General features: G+C 38.8%; 1 protein-coding gene across 3 annotated transcripts in view; it reads right to left on the reverse strand.

The window, feature by feature from the left end:
• ARID4B (AT-rich interaction domain 4B) overlaps positions 1 to 15,768 on the reverse strand; it is a 213,468-nt gene that overhangs the window by 151,573 nt on the left and 46,127 nt on the right. For all 3 annotated transcript variants that reach the window (XM_053711073.1, XM_053711074.1, XM_053711072.1), the window contains exon 2: positions 1,634 to 1,694. In XM_053711073.1, the coding sequence (XP_053567048.1) occupies positions 1,634 to 1,694 (61 nt within the window). The remainder of the gene's footprint in view (positions 1 to 1,633; positions 1,695 to 15,768) is intronic.

Below are 15,768 nucleotides of genomic sequence, written 5' to 3' on the forward strand. Positions count from 1 at the left end.
TGAAGGAAATGCTACGTATGCACACACACTGCGCAGAGGCTGTTAACTGACAGTCTACAGGTTCTGAAAAATGTTTCACTCTATAGCACTGGTTTTCAAACCTGTCTTCAGGCCTCCCTAGCAGGCCACATTTTGAGGATCATAGAAAAATGAGTTACAAAGTCTATAAGAAAAAAAAAGAAAAGAAAAAAAAAAAAGGGAGTGCTTTACCCCTACAATTATATAGGAAAAATTCTCACTGAATAATACAGGAACAATTTTTAACCATTCATACTTTATCTTTATTGGTTTAACTATTCAAATCATACACATTTAAAAAACACTAGATATCAATATATAACATAGGTGTGTGAATAATTCCTCTGAGAATCGTGTATCTAGATGTGAAACATTGTACTTGGTTTGTATAATATCAAGCATTCCGATACAAACAATATCTTTTGTAGCCGGCTATTAATAAATTCAGTAATAATGCTGTAACAAGAGGACCTGTTAATATGTGTGATGTCAGATTGCGAGATTAAAGCTATCTAGCTAATACTCTATCTGTGATTATAAAGTCGTTGTTTGCACAGTTAACTTTAGCACAGCTGCTCAGTGTAATAGATCCAATCGAATCAAGCAAATCTATTACACTGAGCAGCTGTGCTAAAGTTAACTGGGCAAGCAAGGACTTTATAATCACAGATAGAGTATTAGCTAGATAGCTTTAATCTCATAATCTGACATCCCACATATTATCAGGTCCTCTTTTTACCACGTTATTTCTGAATTTATTAATAGCCGGCTACAAAAGATATTGTTTGTATCTAACTGCTTGATATCATACAAACCAAGTACAGTGTTTCACATCTAGATACACGATTCTCAGAGGAATTGAATTATTCACACACCTATGTTATATATTTATATCTAGAGAGTTTAAGTGTTTTTAAACGTGTGTGATTGAATAGTTAAACCAATAAAGATAAAGTATGAATGGTTAAAAATAGTTCCTGTATTATTCAGTGAGAATTTCTCCTACATAATTGCAGGGGTAAATCACTCTTTTTTGTTAAAGACTTTGTAACTCATTTTTCTATGAATCTCTTTAGTGCTATATTGCCCCCCAACAGGTGCTTGTTAATTACAAAAATATTTGGCACCTATAGGTACTTACTATTAGTACTACTTTATCTACTATCTTGTTTTGAGGATATCTGAACTAGAGCACAGGTGAAACAATCAGATGATTAGTAACCATGGTTATTTTCCTGCTCTCATCCAAAGTAATCTTGAAAACCTGCACTGTTGGGGAGGCCTGAGGGCAGGTTTGAAAACCAGTGCTCTATAGACACAAAAAAATATTTATTTTGCAAGATAAAAAAAATAGATACTCTTTTCAGCATATGCATTACAAGTTTTATCATCTTTTTCACAAACTGAGACAAAGACTGCCTTTTCAATTCCTCCACTTCTGTATTACACAGAATATTTGAAACGCAAAAAAACTGCTCAACCTTTAAATCAACAATACATGAATGAGTAAAATAGAAAGAATCAATACACCGCACACAGGTTTATGCAAATACAGAGCACAACAAAGAATGCAGATGCAAGTAAATAAATAATGCAGAAGTAGCAGATTAAATACCTTCATGGTTACTGCAAAATGAGAAAATTTCCGTGGTGTGCCGAGAATTCCAGTTTTAGACCTGTTGAAAAACAAATGAAAACAAGATTAAAATGAAAATACTAAACAAAGTAGATCCTTAAGTGTGTATACATTTAAATATATATTTTTTAAATAATATCAATTAAAAAAAACAGAATGTTACTGCAAATAAAAATCATAAGGTCTATGGAGCCAGCCTGTATTTGTTTCTGAATTGTAATGTTAATTAAAGCATTAAATACAGTAGATTTGCATCATCAACAAATACATAATAAAAAAGACTTTCAAATTTCAAATAAGTAGTAATTTGTTTTTTATTCAGACAAATTAGAAATTTAATTAAATTTGCTGGCCTCCTGTAGCATGTGACATCAGCCAATCATCGGCTAAAAAGACACTGAACTTTTGCACAGGCTCAGTAGTAGAAGTGCACTTATAAAAAAAGACTGTGCATATTTTGATAATGGAAGTAAAATAGAAAGTCTCTTAAAACTGCATTTTCTAAATGAATCATGATACTTTCATTTTTACTTCAGTATCTGTTTTACTCTCAGGATAACAATGCATATCTTAGATATTCTTAAATTCCATAAAAAGTATTTGCCCTTTCTACCTCAACTGGAAGACCTTAAATACATCACCCTTTCACAAATGAAGTGCTTCAGCAAATTACTTGTGAATCTACTACCCATCGGCTTGAGATCATAGCCCCCTGGGTCTGATAATCCTATTTTTGTGCAAAATATTTTATTCTCTGCTTTATTAAATCCCTTCCAATACCTGAAGATTTCTATCATATAATTCATCTATTTTCTCTCCTCCAAGTCTTTCCTTTTAAGTTTTATTTCTTTAGACCATGTACCATTATAGTAGTCCTCCTTAGGGCTCCATGTACTAAGAGGCGGGCGGACAGCTTCTCAACTTGTGAAGCTGTTCGCCCGCCTTCGCTACATACGGGCAGCGGATCTGTTCGTCCGCTGGCCCGTATGTATTATTACACACTCATTGCAGTGTGTAATGCCCGCCATGAAGGGGCTGTTGATCACAGAGAGAGCGAGCTCTCTGTGATTTTCCCTCACACCTCAGAGGTGACGTAGGGTGTAAGAAGCAGCGGTCTTACAATGCGGGAAGCAGGCTCGCAGATGTAATCCTGCCCCGCAAGGGCTCCAGAGTGGCTCTCGCTGCTTCGTACATGGAGCCCTTAGGTTTATGTATATCCTTCTGATAATACAATCTCATGGACTAGACACATTATCACAACTAAGTGCACCTAAAAGGTACAAGTCTTTGCACAACACTTAAAAGTGATAAAGAGACTGATACAGCGTCTTTTATGATTTCTGTATACAAACTCCTCTGTGGCATCTTTTCTCAACACTGTATTTACTAAGCTTTTTTTTTTTTCTTCTAAAAATAAAAGCTTTTTTTACTCAGCAAGATATCTACACACATCATATATTGAATGATGTGCCTTTTTATAAATAAATGGGTCAATAAAATTGTTAGAGAGTCTATTTTAACAAATTATCTGCAATAAAATGGAACCAAGTCAAATGTGTTTATGAAACATTTTATGTATTAAAAAAATATTCAAATAAAAGCCTAAAAAGGAACATTAACATATACTTGTTTAGTTTGCGCCATATCTTTAAGTTGTGCATACATAACATTAAAGGAAACAAAATAAATACATTCAGAACACATCACATAAGCAGTAACATTCTTCTAGCTAAAATCATTATTTTGTCAACAAACACACAGTCAGCGAATCACAGTGATTACATAAAATCTGCCTGTTAAAGGAACTTGAGTAATAACTAAAATCCAAATCAGTTAAAAGGGACATGATACCTAAATGTTGAAGCACTTGAAAGTGATGCGGCCTGGCTGTAAAAAGCGGACTAGAAAATATCACCTGAACATCTCTATGTCAAAAAGAAAGATATTTTACCTGAAACTTTCCTAAGGATTCACACCCCACTGTAAAGAGACTTTAATCAGCCAATCAGGATGCTAGTCCCAGGTCTTGCAAAGGAGTGTGCATCTGGCATGTGCAGGCACAGTCACGTTATTTACCTATTCAGTCTAAGGAAGTTTACTATGAAACCTCATAAGATTTCAGTGAAATCTCATGAGATTACAGCAAAGCAAATCATGACTTCAGCACTGCTGTTGCTGATTGGCTAGTTATTTATTTTCAACTTTCAGCTGAATTAGAACTGTTAATGGAGCACTTACTCTGGTGAGCTGAAGAAATTTTGAGGTAAAATATCTTCCCTTTTCACATAGATATGTTCCGGTGATATTTTCATGTCAGCTTTTCACTGTTATGCTGCATCACTTTCATTTGATTTAGCATATAAGTATTATGTCCCTAAAAAGTAATTTAAAAATGAGTTTGAAATGATTTAGACCCAATTATTTACAGTGATGAACATTTATTAATTTTCAATAGGCAATTTAAAGTATATGGAGGTTAAATTTAAAAACTTTCAGGATTCAGATTGTAGTAAAAAAAAATAAAAAATAAAAAATGCATGCTTCTGAGGTATTATTGTTTCCAACAAAGGATGCCAAGCGAATTAAGCAAATTTGATTATGAAGTAAATTGGAATTTATTTTTATATATGGCATACCCTGGCCTAAACCATGACTGATTTTGACTTTCATGTCCCTTTAATATGGTTATACTCTTAAACTATACAAATTCAATTTGGACTGGATTTGAGTCTGTTGCACTCTCCACATTTTAACATCAGGCCACTATTTTTGCCAGTGAAGTAGCCTTTTAAATATTTGATTATTTGTCTATCAAACATAGAAAAAAAAGATAGGGACTCAGAGCCCTCCTTTCTGCCGAGTAAAAACAAATTTTTGGCTGGTGCATCCTAAAAAGACATGCCGGCCATTAACTGAGGCATCCGGAAGTCATATGATTATATGCTGCACCTTCACTGCTTTTTAAAACTTGCGCCACCATCCTAAACAGTAATAGCTGAAGCCAGGGAGCGTTGTTTCAAAAAGCTGCCAACTGCTTCATTTTTGTATAAGAACACATTAGAACTCAGAGCTGTAATAGAATGTGGCACACTTACAATTATTGGTAAGCATTATAGCAACAGTTAAGTGGTCATTGATCAGTGGTGCCCAGATTAATCAAAACCTGCTGCCATGCAAAGGCATGATTTTTTTCCTATTTCTTTCTATTAGCTTGTAAGGGGTTAATACATCATGTGAATTCAGGATAAAACCAAATGGTGTAGCTTTGATCAGCCTTGTCACAATGAGGTATCTGCCCTCAAAGTTAAAACATTTGGGTTCCCCCTGTCTCTAGATTTCCCACTGCCTAACTGTTTTTATGTTCTAATGCAGTGAGAGTCAGAGTTAGTTGTGATTCTCCCAGCCAGCCCCCCTGCTGGAAGTCAGAACTCCCTTATCCACAATATTTAGCAATATGAATTATGCCCATAACTCTTTACAGAAAACATCTTCAGTATCCATATAGACATATTTTAGGTGCTGAGAAAAGTAGTTATGAACCCAAATAGGTAGGGGCAGGGGGCAAGACACTACATGGACTATGCCAGCCAGTTTAACTAGGCTGTACGGTTTTTAGTATCTACGGATTGCTAATTTAGTCATAAAAAAATATTATGAACTAATTTTTCATGTATTCGGCACACTGGGGTCTTGGTTTGTTTCCCTAGGGCCAATATCTCAAATTCAACAGGCAACTCAGATCAGTGTAAGCTGTGTAGTCTCTAACTGCCCCCTGGGATGGGTCATGTGACCTGGACTGAGTATAAAATAGTGTTTTATTCTAACACAAGCAGAATTCTACTTTAAAGCAGAAAGGAACACTAGAAGGATTTGGGAGTTCCACAGTCACCATTTTACTTTGTAAGTTTAGGATTTGTTAAATCCTTTTATTTTTTTTTATAATTATTTTGCAATTGTTTGTGTGTTTACTGTCCTCTAAGCCTTGAGGAAATTTATGAAGTTTTAATCCTCAAGCTTGTCCGGTGCTCCTCAATTCCACTTTGATTTTTGTTAATTGGGAAGGCTCATAGGCCCTAAAGGAATTGGCATACTGTAGTCAACTGGAAACCCTGTGAGGTTAATCCTTTAGTGCCTACACTCTCCCTGTTGTCACAGCCTGGCAAGAAGCTCTGCTTGTGGCAAGAGGTAGATATTTGTTAACATTAAGTTTTGGAGTGGTTTAGGTAGGATTTGAAATTAATTAGGGTGGCTTGTGGCCCTAAAGTAATTGGGATACTGTAGCTAGAGGCCTTGTGCAGTTAACCCCTTGATGCCCTCACTCTCCACACTGTCACAGCTGTACAAGTAGTTTAGTGTGTGGCAAATTGGAGTCAGGGGCTGGCATTTAACCCTGTCTGGAGTAAACAGATTGTTAAGTTTAGTTAACCCTGTGTTGTATATTAGTGCTAAAGGTTATAGTGATTTGGGAATCAAGGGGATAGTGGGTTAGAGAGTAGTTAACCCCTTGTTACCCTTGCCTCCTAGAGTGTCACAGGCAGAGGTGTTACTTGTGTTTTAGGTGACCACCCTTCGCGTGACACCTGCATTAAAAGGGATCCTTGTCATCCTAGGATGTAAGTGATCACTATAAGGAATATTATCCGAGACACTTGATTCCAGGAAGATTTTTTTTTTTTTTTGAGGATGATAGGCTATTATACAACCCTCTGTTTTACCTTATAGGGTGATAAGATCCCCCCATTAGAAAGAAAAAGCAACCCCACTTGGATCTTCAGGCAATGCTCCACAAAGATTTTTTGTTATGGGGTAAAGGGACTTTTAAATGGGATTCATGCGCCCCCCCTTTTGCAAATAATTATACCCAATCTTTCCTAAGAGGGGTCTAATAGCCTTGTCATTAGTAGATGTCTGCCATAAGATGACCATCACCAACCTAATGTATTTACTGAATGGGATGTAATGGATACAAAGGACAGTATACAACACAAATATAAAAATATCCTTCTTATTAAGGAGTAGATTTCCCCTATAGATAGAAGGTGATTGCCATTCTATGTGATTATTAAGGGTGTTCTGGGACCTAGAGGGGATCCATGGTATAATTATATATGCTTCAAAAGAGGTCTAACAACCACACTTTTGTGGCTATTAATTCAGAGTTTGATGGACCAGACACCAGTGGCACCTCAAAAAACAGAATTTATGCTTACCTGATAAATTTCTTTCTCCTACGGTGTGTCTGGTCCACGGCTTCATCCTTACTTGTGGGATATTCTCTTCCCCTACAGGAAATGGCAAAGAGAGCACACAGCAAGAGCTGTCCATATAGCCCCCCCTCTGGCTCTGCCCCCAGTCATTCGACCGACGGTTAGGAGAAAAAGGAGAAACTATAAGGTGCCGTGGTGACTGTAGTGTAAAGAAAAATAAAAACATAATTTATGCTTACCTGATAAATGTATTTCTCTTGTAGTGTATCCAGTCCACGGATCATCCATTACTTGTGGGATATATTCCCTTCCCAACAGGAAGTTGCAAGAGGATCACCCACAGCAGAGCTGCTATATAGCTCCTCCCCTCACATGTCATATCCAGTCATTCGACCGAAACAAAACAAGAAAGGAGAAACCATAGGGTGCAGTGGTGACTGGAGTTTTAATTAAAATTTAGATCTGCCTTAAAAAGACAGGGCGGGCCGTGGACTGGATACACTACAAGAGAAATAAATTTATCAGGTAAGCATAAATTATGTTTTCTCTTGTTAAGTGTATCCAGTCCACGGATCATCCATTACTTGTGGGATACCAATACCAAAGCTAAAGTACACGGATGATGGGAGGGACAAGGCAGGAACTTAAACGGAAGGAACCACTGCCTGTAGAACCTTTCTCCCAAAAACAGCCTCCGAAGAAGCAAAAGTGTCAAATTTGTAAAATTTTGAAAAGGTGTGAAGCGAAGACCAAGTCGCAGCCTTGCAAATCTGTTCAACAGAGGCCTCATTCTTAAAGGCCCAGGTGGAAGCCACAGCTCTAGTAGAATGAGCTGTAATTCTTTCAGGGGGCTGCTGTCCAGCAGTCTCATAGGCTAAGCGTATTATGCTACGAAGCAAAAAGGAGAGAGAGGTTGCCGAAGCTTTTTGACCTCTCCTCTGTCCAGAGTAAGCGACAAACAAGGAAGAAGTTTGACGAAAATCTTTAGTTGCCTGTAAATAGAACTTCAGGGCACGGTCTACGTCCAGATTATGCAAAAGACGTTCCTTCTTTGAAGAAGTGGTGAGAAGAAAAAGAGAGCGCCTCATAGTGCAGATATCTCTAAACAGGTAGAAAATTTAGTATAAAACAAAGGACAGGTACTCACAAGTGGAGTGGCACTTTTCGTTAAAAAAGTGCATACAAGCAGGCTGAAATTCTTAGCAGTCAGCACGCTGACCAAAGCAATATGGTGTCGGTCTGTAAGTGTCTCACGGTCAAAAGACAACTTCCAATTTCCCTCTGTTGGATGCCATACTTAGCAAGGTGTTTCTTTGTTCCAGTCGGGATCGAGACCTCTTAAGCAGCAAACAGTGTAAACTGTTAAAAGACTAAAATTCACGTCTCTTTGCACATAAAAACAAAACTCAGTCCAGGCTGAGTAACTGAGAGAAAGTTTTTTATTTTTGGAGCCGATAACGCGTTTCTCGGCCGTTAGCTCCTGGCCGTTTCATCAGATCAATTACATACATTGTTAACAGGTACATTTAAAAAGGTGTACATATCACCTGATTGGATAAAACAGAACCAATAGGCATATTGGTAACATTGTTGCAAAGAGACGATTTTGTTAGACCTTCTTCTAAGTGGCTGGGAGGCCAATAAGGTACAATTTTTTTTAAGGAATAAAAAACAATATAAACTAACTAATTGAGAACACATATCTATATCAAATATCAAGTGGAGAGTATTGCTAAAAAGCCACGTTTAAAATTATTTAAGTAAGTCTGTGACGGAAAACATTTTTTCGTAATACAAGACAGATTAGTCAATTTGTGGGAGGGTTTTTCTCTCTTTCTTAATAAAATATAAACAGTCTGCAAGTAACCCAGATTCTTTTTATTCTTGTTTGTTGAAAAAGATGTTGACGCTATCAAAATATATACATGCTAAACATGTTTGTCGATAGCATGTAAATATTTGGGAAGTGTTTGAAGTAGGAATCTTCCTATTGCAGATCGATTCTTTTCTTTTGTTCTAGTTTCATAATACTATGTATATGAAAACACTGGTTTTTGTGTTATCGTTTGTTGAAGAGTTGGATTGTATGAGACATCTATAAATGACACTTGGCCATTAGATAAACCTATCAATAAGATTGTGGATAATAGGGAAAAAATGCATTTTTTTTAAAAAGTAGTGGGCAAATCTGACCAAAAATGCATTTAACCTAAAAGAAATGGGGTATAATATGGATCTTTCATTAGACCTAGGAGTAGATTGGAACGTAGTGTTTTATCTTTTATCTTTTAGGTAAAATGCATTTTTGGTCAGATTTGCCCACTACTTTTTTAAAAAAATGCATTTTTTTCCCTATTATCCACAATCTTATTGATAGGTTTATCTAATGGCCAAGTGTCATTTATAGATGTCTCATACGATCCAACTCTTCAACAAACGATAACACAAAAACCAGTGTTTTCATATACATAGTATTATGAAACTAGAACAAAAGAAAAGAATCGATCTGCAATAGGAAGATTCCTACTTCAAACACTTCCCAAATATTTACATGCTATCGACAAACATGTTTAGCATGTATATATTTTGATAGCGTCAACATCTTTTTCAACAAACAAGAATAAAAAGAATCTGGGTTACTCGCAGACTGTTTATCTTTTATTAAGAAAGAGAGAAAAACCCTCCCACAAATTGACTAATCTGTCTTGTATTACGAAAAAATGTTTTCCGTCACAGACTTACTTAAATAATTTTAAACGTGGCTTTTTAGCAATACTCTCCACTTGATATTTGATATAGATATGTGTTCTCAATTAGTTAGTTAGTTTATATTGTTTTTTATTCCTTAAAAAAATTGTACCTTATTGGCCTCCCAGCCACTTAGAAGAATGTCTAACAAAATCTTCTCTTTGCAACAATGTTACCAATATGCCTATTGGTTCTGTTTTATCCAATCAGGTGATATGTACACCTTTTTAAATGTACCTGTTAACAATGTATGTAATTGATCTGATGAAACGGCCAGGAGCTAACGGCCGAGAAACGCGTTATCAGCTCCAAAAATAAAAAACTTTCTCTCAGTTACTCAGCCTGGACTGAGTTTTGTTTTTATGTGCAAAGAGACGTGAATTTTAGTCTTTTAACAGTTTACACTGTTTGCTGCTTAAGAGGTCTCGATCCCGACTGGAACAAAGAAACACCTTGCTAAGTACGGCATCCAACAGAGGGAAATTGGAAGTTGTCTTTTGACCGTGAGACACTTACAGACCGACACCATATTGCTTTGGTCAGCGTGCTGACTGCTGAGAATGTCAGCCTGCTTGTATGCACTTTTTTAACGAAAAGTGCCACTCCACTTGTGAGTACCTGTCCTTTGTTTTATACTAAATTTTCTACCTGTTTAGAGATATCTGCACTATGAGGCGCTCTCTTTTTCTTCTCACCATTTAGATTTCTGATTCACCGACAGCACCAAGAGAAGCAGCCTCGCCACACGGATTTCGCTTGTTGATTTGACTTTCACAAGACTTTTTTTGTTTCACCAATGGACTCTTTGGGTTTGCATTAGTTTTTAACCTTCAAACATTGTACTTTATCACTTGATCATTTATATTAGTTTTTAACGTTTAAACATTGTACCATATCACTAGATTATACAAGCACTATTATTACTAACTTCACTTGGTTTTTTCTTGCAATTGTTTATTTATTCGTATACATATTTTTTCAGTTTTAGATATATCACAAATATCACTTTACCATTGAAACATTTCTTGTGATTTATAACAAATATTTTGTCACATAGACACACACTTTTTTCCAAGATTTTTTTCCCAACACGTAGCAATGCACTCATTCTTTAAACTTTTCTATATGGCGGCCCCTATTTATATTCAGTAATATATACCCTCTTTTCACTTCTTTGAAGAAGGATTAGGGCACAATGATGGGACAACAATCTCTTGATTGATATTCCTGTTAGAAACTACCTTAGGTAAAAACCCAGGTTTAGTACGCAGAACTACCTTGTCTGAATGGAAAATCAGATAAGGAGAATCACAATGTAATGCAGATAACTCAGAGACTCTTCGAGCCGAGGAAATAGCCATCAAAAACAGAACTTTCCAAGATAAAAGCTTAATATCAATGGAATGAAGGGGTTCAAACGGAACTCTTTGGAGAACTTTAAGAACCAAGTTTAAGCTCCACGGAGGAGCAACAGTTTTAAACACAGGCTTAATCCTGGCCAAAGCCTGACAAAAAGCCTGGACGTCTGGAACTTCTGCCAGACGCTTGTGCAAAAGAATAGACAGAGCAGAGATCTGTCCTTTTAAAGAACTAGCAGATAAGCCCTTTTCCAAACCCTCTTGTAGAAAGGACAATATCCTAGGAATCCTAACCTTACTCCATGAGTAACTCTTGGATTCACACCAATATAAGTATTTACGCCATATCTTATGGTAGATTTTTCTGGTAACAGGCTTCCGTGCCTGTATTAAGGTATCAATAACTGACTCTGAGAAGCCACGCTTTGATAGGATCAAGCGTTCAATCTCCATGCAGTCAGCTTCAGAGAAATTAGATTTGGATGGTTGAAAGGACCTTGTATTAGAAGGTCCTGCCTCAGTGGCAGAGACCATGGTGGACAGGACGACATGTCCACTAGGTCTGCATACCAGGTCCTGCGTGGCCACGCAGGCGCTATCAGAATCACTGACGCTCTCTCCTGTTTGATCTTGGCAATCAGACGAGGTAGCAGCGGAAACGGTGGAAACACATAAGCCATGTTGAAAACCCAAGGGGCTGCTAGGGCATCTATCAGTGCCGCTCCCGGGTCTCTGGACCTGGATCCGTAAAGAGGAAGCTTGGCGTTCTGGCGAGACGCCATGAGATCCAGTTCTGGTTTGCCCCAACGATGAATCAGTTGGAGCGAACACCTCCGGATGAAGTTCCCACTCCCCCGGATAAAAAGTCTGGCGACTTAGAAAGTCGGCCTCCCAGTTCTCCACGCCTGGGATGTGGATCGCTGACAGGTGGCAAGAGTGAGACTCTGCCCAGCGAATTATCTTTGAGACTTCTAACATCGCTAGGGAACTCCTGGTTCCCCCTTGATGGTTGATGTAAGCCACAGTCGTGATGTTGTCCGACTGAAATCTGATGAACCTCAGTGTTGCTAACTGAGGCCAAGCTAGAAGAGCATTGAATATTGCTCTTAACTCCAGAATATTTATTGGGAGGAGTTTCTCCTCCTGAGTCCACGATCCCTGAGGCTGGCATCTGTTGTTACAATCATCCAATCTGGCCTGCGAAAGGTCATGCCCTTGGACAGATGGACCTGAGAAAGCCACCAGAGAAGCGAATCTCTGGTCTCTCGATCCAGATTTAGTAGAGGGGACAAATCTGAGTAATCCCCATTCCACTGACTTAGCATGCATAATTGCAGCGGTCTGAGATGCAGACGCGCAAATGGTACTATGTCCATTGCCGCTACCATTAAGCCGATTACTTCCATGCACTGAGCCACTGACGGGCGGGGAATGGAATGAAGGACACGGCAAGCATTTAGAAGTTTTGATAACCTGGACTCCGTCAGGTAAATTTTCATCTCTACAGAAACTATAAGAGTCCCTAGGAAGGAGACTCTTGTGAGTGGTGATAGAGAACTCTTTTCCACGTTCACCTTCCACCCATGCGACCTCAGAAATGCCAGAACTATCTCTGTATGAGACTTGGCAATTTGAAAACTTGACGCTTGTATCAGGATGTCGTCTAGATACGGAGCCACCGCTATGCCTCGCGGTCTTAGAACCGCCAGAAGTGAGCCCAGAACCTTTGTAAAGATTCTCGGGGCCGTAGCTAACCCGAAGGGAAGAGCTACAAACTGGTAATGCCTGTCTAGAAAGGCAAATCTTAGGTACCGATAATGATCTTTGTGAATCGGTATGTGAAGGTAGGCATCCTTTAAGTCCACTGTGGTCATGTACTGACCCTCTTGGATCATGGGTAGGATGGTTCGAATAGTTTCCATTTTGAATGATGGAACTCTTAGGAATTTGTTTAAGATCTTTAGGTCCAAGATTGGTCTGAAGGTTCCCTCTTTCTTGGGAACCACAAACAGATTTGAGTAAAATCCCTGCCCTTGTTCCGTCCGCGGAACCGGGTGGATAACCCCCATTACTAGGAGGTCTTGTACACAGCATAGGAATGCCTCTTTTTTTAACTGGTTTTCTGAAACCTTGATAGATGGAATCTCCCTCGAGGAGGAGAAGCCTTGAAGTCCAGAAGATATCCCTGAGATATGATCTCCAACGCCCAGGGATCCTGGACATCTCTTGCCCACGCCTGGGCGAAGAGAGAAAGTCTGCCCCCACTAGATCCGTTTCCGGATAGGGGGCCGTTCCTTCATGCTGTCTTAGGGGCAGTAGTAGGTTTTCTGGCCTGCTTGCCCTTGTTCCAGGACTGGTTAGTTTTCCAGGCCTGTCTGTAACGAGCAACAGTTCCTTCCTGTTTTGGAGCGGAGGAAGTTTATGCCGCTCCTGCCTTGAAATTTCGAAAGGCACGAAAATTAGACTGTTTGGCCTTTGATTTGGCCCTGTCCTGAGGAAGGGTATGACCCTTACCTCCAGTAATGTCAGCAATAATTTCCTTCAAGCCGGGCCCGAATAAGGTCTGCCCCTTGAAAGGAATATTAAGTAATTTAGATTTAGAAGTCACGTCAGCTGACCAGGATTTAAGCCATAGCGCTCTCGGCGCCTGGATGGCGAATCCGGAGTTCTTAGCCATTAGTTTAGTTAAATGTACAATGGCATCAGAAACAAATGCATTAGCTAGCTTAAGTGCTTTAAGCTTGTCCATAATTTCATCCAATGGAGCTGTGTGAATGGCCTCTTCCAGAGACTCAAACCAGAATGCTGCAGCAGCAGTGACAGGCGCAATGCATGCAAGGGGCTGCAAGATAAAACCTTGTTGAACAAACATTTTCTTAAGGTAACCTAATTTTTTATCCATTGGATCCGAAAAAGCACAACTATCCTCCACCGGGATAGTGGTACGCTTAGCTAAAGTAGAAACTGCTCCCTCCACCTTAGGGACCGTCTGCCATAAGTCCCGAGTAGTGGCGTCTATTGGAAACATTTTTCTAAATATAGGAGGTGGGGAAAAGGGCACACCGGGTCTATCCCACTCCTTGCTAATAATTTCTGTAAGCCTTTTAGGTATAAGAAAAACGTCAGTACACACCGGCACCGCATAGTATCCAGCCTACACAATTTCTCTGGAATTGCAACTGTGTTACAGTCATTTAGAGCAGCTAAAACCTCTCCTAGCAATACACGGAGGTTCTCAAGCTTAAATTTAAAATTAGAGATCTCTGAATCTGGTTTCCCTGGATCAGATCCGTCACCCACAGAATGAAGCTCTCCGTTCTCATGTTCTGCAAACTGTGACGCAGTATCGGACATGACTCTCACAGCACCAGCGCGCTCTGTCCTAATCCCAGAGCTATCGCGCTTGCCTCTTAATTCTGGCAACCTAGATAATACTTCTGTCAGAGTATTATTCATGATTGTAGCCATGTCCTGTAAAGTGATTGCTATGGGCGTCTCTGATGTACTTGGCGCCATATTAGCACGCGCCTCCTGAGCGGGAGGCGAAGGTACTGACACGTGAGGAGAGTTAGTCGGCATAACTTCCCCCTCGTTGTCTGGTGATAATTCTTTCTCAGATAAAGACTGACCTTTATTATTTAAAGTGAAATCAATACATTTAGTACACATATTTCTATGGGGCTCCACACTGGCCTTCAAACATAATGAACAAACAGATTCATCTGTGTCAGACATGTTTAAACAGACTAGCAATGAGACTAGCAAGCTTGGAAAACACTTTAAAATAAGTTTACAAACAATATAAAAAACGCTACTGCGCCTTTAAGAAGCACAAAATCTGTCTCAAGTTGAAATAACAATGAACCAAATCAGTTATAGCAACCAAATTTTCACAGTAAATGTATTAAGCTAGCAGAGCATTGCACCCACTTGCAAATGGATGATTAACCCCTTAATACCCAAACCGGATAATCAATAGAGAAAAAAAATGTTTTTAACACAGTCAAACACACTGTCACAGGTCTGCTGTGCCTTATTACCTCCCTCAAAATGACCTTTGAAGTCCCTTGAGCTCTCTAGAGACGTCCTGGATCATGCAGGAAGAAGCAGGAAGACTGAGTCTGAATTTTTGCTGAGCAAAAAAGTGATAAAATAGGCCCCTCCCACTCTAATTACAACAGTGGGAAGCCTCAGTTAACTGTTTCTATGCAGAAAATAAGTCAGCCATGTGGAAAATATTGTGCCCCAATAAGTTTTATCACCAATGTACCTCAAAAAAATGATTAAACATGCCAGCAAACGTTTTAAACATCCTTTTTTAAAGAGTATGTATCTCTTATTGATAAGCCTGATACCAGTCGCTTCTACTGCATTTAAGGCTTTACTACATTAGTTCAGTATTAGCAGCATTTTCTTAGTCAAATTCCATTCCTTAGAAAATAATTTTACTGCACATACATTAATAAGCCTGATACCAGTCACTCTTACTGCATTTAAGGCTTTACTTACATTACTTCGGTATCAGCAGTATTTTCTTAGTCAATTCCATTCCTTAGAAAAATATTTTACTGCACATACCTTAGTTGCAGGAGACCCCGCACGCCATTCCCTTTCTGAAGTTACCCCACTCCTCAGAATGTGCGAGAACAGCCAGTGGATCTTAGTTACTTCTGCTAAGATCATAGAAAACGCAGGCAGATTCTTCTTCCAAATACTGCCTGAGAAAAAACAGCACACTCCGGTGCCATTTAAAAATAACAAACTTTTGATTGAAGAATTAAGTATAAAACACCACACTCCT

Source organism: Bombina bombina, chromosome 4 (genome assembly GCF_027579735.1).
Source record: "Bombina bombina isolate aBomBom1 chromosome 4, aBomBom1.pri, whole genome shotgun sequence".
NCBI lineage: Eukaryota > Metazoa > Chordata > Amphibia > Anura > Bombinatoridae > Bombina > Bombina bombina.